General features: G+C 29.4%; 1 protein-coding gene and 1 pseudogene across 1 annotated transcript; one reads left to right on the forward strand and one right to left on the reverse strand.

The window, feature by feature from the left end:
• Positions 1-5,457: 5,457 nt before the first annotated feature.
• LOC123218906 lies at positions 5,458-7,037 on the reverse strand. Its single transcript, XM_044640559.1, has 4 exons — positions 6,690-7,037; positions 6,366-6,608; positions 6,087-6,226; positions 5,458-5,485 (listed from the first exon to the last, which is right to left on the reverse strand). The coding sequence occupies exons 1-4, from the start codon at positions 7,035-7,037 to the stop codon at positions 5,458-5,460; spliced, it is 759 nt and encodes a 252-aa protein (XP_044496494.1).
• Positions 7,038-7,806: 769 nt separating this feature from the next.
• LOC123218912 lies at positions 7,807-10,200 on the forward strand (annotated as a pseudogene).
• The last annotated feature ends 1,953 nt before the right edge of the window (positions 10,201-12,153 follow it).

Consider the following 12,153-nt stretch of genomic DNA (forward strand, 5'->3'; position numbering starts at 1 on the left):
GAATTCAAAAAAAAAAAAAACCAACTACCTCAAATAGTTGAACCTTCTCTTATCAAGATGGTTTTAATATATTTCATAGTAATTAAATCCTATATTATATCATATATTAAAAATCTAATCTTTTATATAGTATATCATATCGTATTATATAATAAAACTTTTAAAAAATAGAATATTAAAACATTAATAAAATAATAAAAAATACTATTGAAACATCATTATTTTAAAAAATATCACAAACATCTTTGAAAATTTAAAATTCCTCATATATATCATCATTTTATTTAAAAATATATATTGATCTGTATCGTTGTATCGTATTAATTCGATACATCTTATAATATATTTCATTTTTTTATATCATATCGTATTATAGGATACGAATAACTATAATATAAAAATATCAATAAAATGTTTAAATACTGTTAGATTCAAACAAATATTATGTTTCGTTCATTTTTTTTCATGTTGTCAACATTCAATTAAAAAAATACAAATTCTTGAAAGAAACATTAGTCTGGTTGAAGAACAATTCTTATTTCAATTAAACTTAGTAAGATGAAGATTGTCCATCAAATGAGATAAACATTTAAACATCGTTATAAATTGTCGGCAAATTTGGCAAGCCGCCTCCTCTAAACCACACCGAAAAATCTTCTTAGAAATTAATGTTTCCTTGCCACGTCATCTATATAATTTGGAACTTATAAAGTTTTCTCTGTAGGTATTAGGAGGAAATTTTTTTCTTTAGGATAGGAAGAAGATTTTTCTTCACCAGAAAGGAATAAGAAATTTTTGTCGTTCTCATAATCGAAACATGAATTGATATATCTTGTGAGACAAAGATGGGATTGAGATCCCTTTCCTATCCTTTTTTGTTGTCATCCATAATGCTATACCAAATTTATAAAACAAAAAAATCAAATAATGGATAAGATTCTTATGTGTCGTTGTATCGTATTAATTCGATATATCTTATAATATATTTCATTTTTTATATCATATCGTATTATAAGATACGAATAACTATAATATAAAAATGTCAATAACATATTTAAATACTATTAGATTCAAACAAATATTATGTGTCGTTTATTTTTTTTCATATTGTCAACATTCAATTAAAAAAATACAAATTCTTGAAAGAAACATTAGCCTGGTTGAAGAGCAATTCTTATTTCAGTTAAACTTAGTAAGATTAAGACTATCCATCAAACGAGACAAACATTTAAACATCGTTATAAACTGTCTGCAAATTTGGCAAGCCGCCTCCTCTAAACCACACGGGAAAATCTTCTTAGAAATTAATGTTTCCTTGCCACATCATCTATATAATTTGGAACTTAAAAAGTTTTCTCTGTAGGTATTAGGGGGAAATTTTTTTCTTTAGGATAGGAAGAAAATTTTTCTTCACTAGAAAGGGATAAGAAATTTTTGTAGTTTTCATAATCGAAACACAAATTGATATCTCTTGTGAGACAAAGATGGGATTAAGATCCCCTTCCTATCTTTTTTTGTTGTCATCCATAATGCTATACCAAATTTAAAAAAACAAAAAAATCAAATAATGGATAAGATTCTTATGTGTCGTTGTATTGTATTAATTCAATACACCTTCTAATATATTTCATTTTTTATATCATATCGTATTATAAGATACGAATAACTATAATATAAATATATCAATAACATGTTTAAATACTGTTAGATTCAATCAAATATTATGTGTCGTTCATTTTTTTTCATGTTGTCAACATTCAATTAAAAAATATACAAATTCTTGAAAGAAACATTAGTCTGATCGAAGAGCAATTTTTATTTAAGTTAAACTCAGTAAGATGAAGAGTATTCATCAAATGAGATAAACATTTAAATGTCGTTATAAACTGTCGGCAAATTTGGTAAGCCGCCTCCTCTAAACCATACGGGAAAATCTTCTTAGAAATTAATGTTTCCTTACCACGTCATCTATATAATTTGAAACTTAGAAAGTTTTCTTGGTAAGTATTAAGAGGAAATTTTTTTTTTTTTAAGATAGGAAGAAAATTTTTCTTTCTAAGAAAGGGATAAGAAATTTTTGTCGTTCCCATAATAGGAATGCAAATTGATAACTTTTGTGAGACAAAGATGGGATTGAGACCCCTTCCTATCCTCTTTTGTTGTCATCCATAATGCTATACCAAATTTATAAAAAAAAAAACAAAAAAAATCAAATAATGGATATAATTCTTATGGCCGCCAACTACCATAGCAGTGGCCGGCTTTTATTTTAAGTAAGAAAATAGCTTAGTCTATATGAAAGACTTTTAAGTATTTGTAATTCAATTAATCAATTACCATTAAAAATTTATATTTGAATTTTTTTAAAAATTTTCTTACACAGATTTTTTCTTTTTTTATTTTTCCGTCAATCGAAAGATATCAATTTTTTTTGTTTTTGTAAATAATATTACAACCTCACTTATACTTATCCTATTTTTTTCATTTTTGTGAATAATATTACAACCTCGTGTACACTTGTCCTACCTCATGCTGGCATTCATAAACTAAATATATATGTGCAGATTATTTTCTCATCAGTGGTCCATCAAAACATATTGTGAGGACAGAAGTTGTTGCGGACCTGATTGAATTACAATATTCCACGTCATTGTGCTTTCGTGGAATTGTTAATTGACAGTGGACCCGTTAGGTTTACGTATTCAAATTCTGTGGCTGATGCCTTCTTCTCTCCATCGGGGACGTGTCTTGAAAGCTTTGCCACTCAGATTATCCTTTAAGCACAGGCAAAATTAAATTGTGTGGAAATATCATGTCCTCAATCATATAAATATGTAGCTTCCGCATGAACCTTTAAATTATAATACGTCACATCAAATAAAAAACTTTGAAATATAAATTTAAGATATATAATGTTGAATTATTGACTTTTTTTTTTATATTGAAAGAATGATTTTTCTTCAAGGATGTTTTTTTTTCGAAGTTGTTTGTGGTTTTTATTTTTTTAGTATTTTGTTTCTTGATCTTTCCACCTTTTATATTCTGTTCGGTTGTATGAACCAAATTCATAAGCACATTGAAAATATAAAATTATCTATTATTATTTTCAATATTTATTATAATGAAATAATGTTATGTTCTTAAAACTTTATTAAAAATATTTTCACATCTTATATTATTCTCACCCAAGGTTCAATGTATTTCATAAACTTGTACTCATAAAGTTTTAAAAACCTAAATACTTATTCTTTTATTAAAATTAAAATTTTATCTTATTTATCTCTCTTAATTTAAAAACAAACAATCTCCCCTTTTCATAAGTTTGAAAAGTTCACTTTTTTTTATAAATGTTTTTTTTTCTTTCCCCAATAATCGGAATCTGATTGGTCAACTTCATCTTTCCACCAATGAATTGGTCAGCTCTCCCTCTCTACGTCGAAATAGGTCGAAGTCAAAACCGTTGTAACTGCATTCAGACGCATCATTTGAAACTGTTGTAAAAGTGTCACTCCTAATTCAAATGACGTTCGTTTGCTCCCATCAAAATTGGTTGAAACCAAAATGGGAGTAGACACCAATACCAAAAAGCTGACGAATGTCGAATGACGCATCTAAATGGAGAGCATCTGAATCAAAAGCAACCAAATGTCGAATGATGTGTTTGAATCGAGAGCAATCGCTTTTGGTTAAGGGAAAAAATGAGATAAAATTTTTGTTCTTTTAATATTTTTGTTAAATGACAGTTTTGTCATTAACTCTCACAGAGAATTTTAACAGAATGATATGTATTTAAGTTTTTGAAATTTTGTAAGTATGAGTTTAGAAATACACTAAACCTTAGGTGGGAATAAGTCTTTTGGCCTTAATTTAATGATAAATAATTATAAAAAATAAATTTAAAAATTTAAAACTATCATCAATGCCAAATGTCACTAACAAAGATTAAAATCACATTAAAATTATATGATTCATTCAAAATCGTAGTATTTTAATGTGATTCTAATCATGATTTTAGCTATAAGCAATATAATTATGAGTTTGAGACTGATAAAAAATGTTAGAGTTTTTATTTTTCTTAATTAAAGATAGGGAATCTAATTGATAAATTTTGTTTAAAAAAAACACGTAATTTATTTGTATTTTAGAGGTATAAATAAGATTAATCTTATAATATTATAAATTTTACAAATTAACAAAAATATTTTTTAACTATTAAAATGGGAAAGTGTCATTGCAACGAAAAGCACGTGGGGGGAATACTCGTGACAAAATTAAATGTTACACCATCCTCAACCCTATCATAGGATAACAAGACTAAAGATAGACTTGGGACTTCCAAATGTTAAGTGTCCCACTCAAGATGCAACTAAATTAAAATTTGTAATTGTTTTTTGGGAATTATTATCCTATACTTATTTTAGCTTCTCTTTTACAAGTGCATTATTCTGTAGTCTTATGCATAGATTAAAAACCCAGACTAGACTGTCAATCGGGTCGATTTGACTGAAAGTTTGATTTATTGTTTTTTATTTAATTTATCTTTTGTATTTTCTAAAAAAAATAAAAGGTTTTGTAATTGTTAAAATATGAACCGAACACCTTATCCATTAATATAGTATAGTTATGTCATCAAATTTAGGTTATTTATATGTTAAAACAAATAAGATCATATATTTTTATCTAATCAGTGTAATTAATTCAAACTTAAGTAAATGGGAAAAAATCATTCTCAAATTATTATACTATGACAGGTCAGTTATCTCAACATGTGAAGATCCTTTATTCATTAATGCCAAAATATTGGAGTGGGGCTACGTATTTTGATATTTACCAACGCAAATTACGTAGCCGAATTCTCTGTTGGGAAGAATGAAAGTACAAGTCTACTGATTTTGAGGGATAAAGACCATTTATGTAGTCTTTATGCCTCAAAATCAGTATATCAACTTAAAATGGTGATTTAAATTTTCATCTTTTGATTTGAAACAGTCTGATGGTTTGTAAACGTGAATTTACAAGTAGTTATTTTACAGGTCACATTATTACCTCTTCCACCGCTGGACTGTGATTTATAAATGACTATAAATCAATATCTCAAATTAATTTAAGAAAAAATTGAAGTTAACATAGCTAGCGCTAGATTTGATCTTGGCCAAGCCTGAACAAAGGCCTACATGAGATTGGCTTGAATCCAATAGACCCAACTCGAGATTGGCTTAAGATAAATAACTTGAGGCTGAAACTTGGATCGAAAGAAATTTAAATTTGTACTCAATTCAAGTCAAAGTCAAACTTAAATGTTCAAATCAGATCAAATTTAAGTTGGTTTTTATAATACGCACATTTTTTAGCTCGAGTTTGATTTGTTTAATCTAAGCTACGATTCAAACTCCAAGCAACTCATATCAAACCCAACCCTAACCATAGCCTGATCCATCATCCATCTATCCATCACGCCTAAATCCACACACGCTTACATCCACACCTACATGCATGCATGACTGGTCAACAAATAATCTACAGTACATCATTATATATGTATGTATGTATGTATGTATGTATGTATAGCAAGTCCACTAAAAAATTCTTGGTAGCTATGTAAAATGATGTGAATCATATGCCAATGATTGGTCAGCAAATTATCTACGGCACATCATTATCGAATATTTCACCAAAAAAATGCCAAAAAGAAAGGGAAAGAACTAGATATACGGTTTTAGCCCTAGAAAAAGGCAAATATCCACAGCAAAACATAAATTGCAAAAGCAGCATAAGTTATCCATACTATTAAAACCAAAACTTCAGGAAAGTAATAGACACAATCAGCATTCTGTTTGTGCTACAGAAACCTTTCTCAGCCATGAACGATGTGCAGCACAAGCATCTAACTGAAGTGGGGTTGGGGGGTGGGGATTACAAATCAGGTTAACGTCTACATCAGTCGATTCCAATTACAAATCCTCATTCAAAATTATTACACTGGGAAAGCAAACATACAATTTTAAGATTTGTCGCTATTCATCACCTTATGATTAAAAAAAAAAAAGATAATACAAGTAAAAAAAGTTTCAGAAAACATAACTGACCTTCCCCTTTGAATGTTCTCTTCTAATTGCTCAGGAGGTTGCGACCGTGGCTTTAAACTTAACTTCTGGCGCTCTACTGCATGGCTCCCAACATCACTGCCAGCTAAATCAGCATTTGAAGGTTCAGGTTTCCAAGCACACTGCCAACAGTTTCAACATTACCATGAACAGATTCATTCAAATGAGGATACACCTGTGTTCACCAAATATGTCAAAATGAACACAGTACGAACTTCATACAAATAAGAAGGAATCTTCATATGATATTTAAATTAAGACCTGCTTAGAATTGGCTACATTTGGTTCTGAATTCTCCAATGGCCTTGATCTGGGAAGCAACTTCAACTTAGGCCGTTCTGATGCTTCTGACTGCAGCAAAGGAAGTGATTCAGGCCCAATAAATTTGCTATCAGAACTACTAGATTGAGCCCTGTCAGTAAAATGTTTATATTTCCTCTCTTTTACATCCACATAAGTAGAAGCACCAGATCTCTCATAATCCAATTCTTCCTTTCTACCACCCTGTAACGATTCTTAAATATTAGAACCTCTTTCCACATGCCCAGCCAATGTTGCATCTGACCATTCACTCCTACCGACAACATGCATCCTGTTGTAGGCATTATCATCATGACCGGTTGGATGTGATCCATTATCTGCTGAAAACTTAATAACCTGAACATCTGCTTGATACTGAACTGACTGCTTCGACTGCCATCTACCAGAAGAAACCTTTTCAAGCGCACTTGCATGAGCCAACTTTGAAACTGCACTTTGCCCAGACCATCCAGATTGCACAGGCTCAGTAACACCCATTGCCATCTCCTTCCTTGCAGTCCAAGCATTTGGATGGGACCCAGGCACCATCTGCCCACTATTGCCTCTTGAATTTGGTGAATTCACATCAACACGAGTTTGCTCAACTACTTGACCCCATTTGAAACCTGTCATCAAGCTTCAAGTCAGAGAAAATGAAAATGTCATCAAGACCTCTTAGGCCCAATTTAAAAGTTTCCTTTCATCAACCCTATTTATTTTCTAATTGGAAACTTGCGGATCCAATTTATTAAGTCGATTATTTTATTAATTTAAGGTAGATAATTAATAAGTTTAATTTATTATAAAATTATTATATATTTTTTTAATAATATCAAATATTCATAATATTTTTTAAATATAAAACATATAAAATATAATTTCAAATATGTTAATTAAATAATTAATATTCCATTACATAAAACTCTTTTAAATTTTAACAAAATAAAATTTGTATAATATTATATGAATTCGGCTTTTTTAGTTTTAAATAATTTTTCTGATTCAAAAGATTTATCAAATTTGACAGAATTTCAAATAAATCAATATTTATATATACATTAGACTGAATTATAAAATTAAACCAGATTATAAACTAGTTCATGATTTTAACTAGTTGAATCAACCAATTCAGTTCAGCTTTAAAAATATTATGTTAAACTAAAATATTGTTTTGAATCACGCTCAACTAAGAGTGTCTAATTACATATTTTGGTTTTTTTTTTTAAATGTGAAAATTTTATATTACTTATAATAAATAGAAGAGTGATGTTTTTTTTGGTTATTCCCCTGTTATTGTATCTCAACAAATAATTGTTCAAATTTTTTAGGACTTGAGTCAAAACGAATCTATTTTAAGAAAATGGTGTGTTACCTATGCATTGATAAACTATAATTTTTTAAAATGTTGAAGGCATCAAAGAAACATTTTGGAGGTTTAAAAATTTGTAAAAAATTAATAAATATTTTTAAAATTTTAAATTTTTAATATATCTCTTAATAGTTATAGTCAAAAAAATAGAATTACATCTAAAAAAATTGAACTAAATATAACATTTTAAAGTTGGTTAGAGTTTTAATATTTTTCAAGAGTTTATGTGATAAATTTTTTAATGTGTAAAGATATATTAGTAATTTAATATTTATATAAATATTAATGATAATTTCATAATTATAATAAAAAGCAAAAAAATTACTTCTAGAAAAAACTAAAAATACTTTGTTAACGAAAAGATATAATCGGTGAAAATTTGGTTTTTAATTTTAAAGGGTAACAATTGTGTTTCAACAAATCTTGGGTGGAAAATGGTCCGTTCATAACCGTTTATTTTTACCCCTTCGGTTTCATGCCATCGCGTTTTGGAAGTCCTCAGGCAGCATGGCTATGAAATTTCAGAAGGTAAGAATTCCTTATACATTGTAAAATTAGACGGAGAAAAAACACTAGAAATTTTATCTCTAAGAACCGCTTGGTTGGTTTGTATTTCAGATATCTTTGCTGGCTTCATGGATGAAAAGGGTTTATTCTCAACCGCAAAATGTAGAGATGCTAAAGGATTGATCGAACTTTTTGAAGCCTCCCATCTGGCTTTAGAAGGAGAAACCATTTTGGACAAGGCTAAAGTGTTCTCAATTGGAACCCTGAAATATATCCATTCTACTAATAATTTGGACAGTGAACTTGCCGGGAAAATAGCCCGTGCTTTGGAACTTCCATTGCATAGAAGAGTGCAGTGGTTTGAAGTCAGAGGGAACATAAACGCTTATAAGAAGGACACACAAATGATAAACAAAAGTTTATTAGAGTTGGCAAAACTCAACTTTATTGAGGTTCAAGCCACACGCCAAAATGATCTTAGGGAGGTTTCCAGGTACATGTGACTGAAGTCTGTGAACAATTTTTTTTTATAAATTTAAGCATAATGTTCCTAAAATAATATACATATAATTACATATATGTATACGAGTGATGAAAAGTAATGTTTTGTTCACTTGTGACGTTAGGTGGTGGAGGAATCTGGGCCCGATTGGAAATCTAAACTTCGCAAGGGATCGGCTGGTTGAACGCTTCATATGTGCAGTGGGTCTTCTTTGTGAGACTGAGTTCAGCTGCTTTAGAAAATGGCTCAACAAAAGTCATTGTCTTCATACAGGTGATAGATGATACCTATGATATTTATGGTTCACTGCAAAAACTACAACACTTTCACCAATCCTGTTGATAGGTTAGAATCCTTTTATACAGGAAATACAAAAACCGCCATACAATCAAAGATAAATCTTTTCTTCTTTTAAAATATCTAATTTATAAAATTTCAGTTGGGATTCCATGGAAATTGAGCACCAGCCAGAGCGTATGAAGATGTCTATTCAAGCACTGTATGACACTACTAACGAAATAGCCTATGAAATTCAGAAGGACAAGGGCTGGAACGATTCCGTCTTACCCATTTGAGGAAAGTGGTATTGATTATTGAATCTCATCCCCTAATTTGGAAAGTTTCTAGTAATTAATGTTTACTTATAAGCACAGGCCACCGGGACTGTCAATTTCATTATATTTATTGATGAATAAAGATGGTACCTGTTTATGTTATGCAGTGGGCTCATTTTTGTAAATCGTTATTAGTGCAAGCAAAGTGGTGCAACGAGAGACATAGCCCATCTCTACAGCAGTATTTGAATAATGCATGGATTTCTTCATCAGGCCCGATGCTTTCTGTCCATTCATTTTTCTCAACAATGAATGAGGACAAAGAAGCAATGGTACATTTTCTTAGGAAAAACCAGGAACTCCTGTACAATTCATTTCTAATAATTCGGCTATGCAATGACCTAGGCACTTCAACGGTATAATTAAACAATCCTTTCACCCAAATTAAGTGAAAGTCTGTTCTTGTTTAATATGATAAACATAATTAATTAAGTTATGATTAAACTGTAACAGGCTGAACTAGAGAGAGGTGATGTTGCTTCATCCATCTTGTGTTATATGAGAGAAATGGATGTATCAGAGGAGATAGCTGGCAGTCATATCAAAGAGATGATAAGCAAAAGTTGGACAAGTATTAATGGACATTGTTTAACCAAATCGTCTTTGCTGAAACCATTTGTGAATATTATCACAAACTTTGCACGTGTGGCACATTGTCTTTACCAGAATGGAGATGGTGTTGGAGTTCAGGACAGTGATACAAAGGAAAAATCCTCTCCTTGCTCGTCAAACCTACGTAAAATTAGGAGTTTCAAGTTTAAGTTAGGGTTTCCAAGTTTCCTATTAATATGTATAAGAATGTAAGTTATATATGTTAGTCGAGTATTCATAAAATAAAGCAATGGTGTGTATGGTTGACGAAATCGCATAAAGAAGAATATTTTATGTTATTTTTATATAAACTCTAGAGTATATATTATGTATTTTAATTAATTGGATTGACTTAAATTAAAAATGAGGGGTTTTTATTTTGACCCTCCTGAGGTTTAATAAAATATAGAAGTTTCCATTAGATTTAAAAAATAGCAACAATCACCCTATTGATATCTAAAATGAGTAATATTATATGTATCCACTTTGAGTACATAAATAAGTATATATATATATATATATATATATATATATATATATATGTGTGTGTGTGTGTGTGTGTGTGTGTGTGTGTGTGTGTGTGTGTGTGTGTGTGTGTGTGTGTGTGTGTATGTGTCATTGCATAATTGATTGTTATTTTTTTCTTAATTTAAAATCACCTAATTATATGATGATATATATCAAATATATATTTATTTTTGTATTTAAAGTAAATACACATAAATTTATTCATCTAAAATATGATGGGTTAATGAATATTTCCATAATTGCGCATCTACCTTTTATTATTTTTTTATTTTTTTGGATAAATCTTCTACCTTTATATTTTAATATTTTAATAAGTAATACGGCAAGGACAAAGGGATTTTTTTTTTGGGTAAGTATAAAGGGATTTTGTTGTTTATGCAAGCACACGATGGTTTTTTAAATTTGATTATTTAATTAACAGGGAGTATTATTATTAACCGTAAAATAAATTAAATAATTGGAAAAAATCAAATGTCAATCAGGCAATGTTGTTACAATAATTTTATTTATGCATAAATCTATTATTATTGTTTTGGTTGTTGATGTAAAGGGCGAGATGGATATTTGGTTTAATGAAAAAAATTAAACTCTAACCAAAATGTTAATAAAATATCATAAACCCTAAATCTTAGAATTTATTTTTAAATCCTAAATTAGAAACCTTAACTTTAAAAATTATTATGTAGACCTTAACTTTAAACTTCAATATAGATCTCATCCTAAAACATTAATCATAAATGATTCTTTATTTCCTTATACCGTAACTAAAAACTTAAATGCTAAACCTTAAACAATAATGTTAAACCCTCAATCTTACACCTTAATTTCAACAATAAACCTTAAACTTCTATTTTAACTTTAAACCCTTAACTCATAAATACTATTTTAACTTTAAACCCTTAACTCATAAATACTAAAGGTTAATCATTTGCTTGGGTTTTGTTTATTTCGATTGTTATTGTGGATGATGATCGAGAAAATAATGAGAGAGTCAAGGAATTGATATATGCACTTAGACAAAATCTTTGATGTACTAAAAAGGCGGTTGCTATAATGAAACATATAGTCTTTCCTTAATATATTTTGCTAGTCAAATTATCATTAATCTTGTTAGTTAATACAATGACATTCGGTAAAGCCTTTTATAAGATGAATATTATTAATACTCATTGTTAGGAGAAGTGATTTTCAAAATTAATAATAATTATCAAGAAATGATAACATATTCTCATGAAGGTTATTCTCAGCTCAAATGTGAGCGGGAATAATTAAAGGGATTTCAATATGAATGACACCATTCAGATCAGACAGCGGCTGATAATATTAGTACTAATCATACTTTGCCTAACAAGAAATGGGTGGACGTAAAATTTGTTCTCTCAGATAAAGTTTATCTAAAAGAAGATGTATTTGCACTATATTCAGTTGTAACCCCTCATTTTATATCTAACACCATTAAATACGGCATCAAAATTTCCGATGTAATGTCCATGTGTGGAACGTTTTACATCAGATATTCAAAACAATTAATGGCACTAAGACTTTACTACTATATGTCCATGTTCATATTGAGCACAGAAATTCAAGTTAATGGGAGAGACTCTATTATCAGATGGTCCCTTGTTCCTATTGAACCAA

This window comes from Mangifera indica, chromosome 6 (assembly GCF_011075055.1).
Source record: "Mangifera indica cultivar Alphonso chromosome 6, CATAS_Mindica_2.1, whole genome shotgun sequence".
NCBI lineage: Eukaryota > Viridiplantae > Streptophyta > Magnoliopsida > Sapindales > Anacardiaceae > Mangifera > Mangifera indica.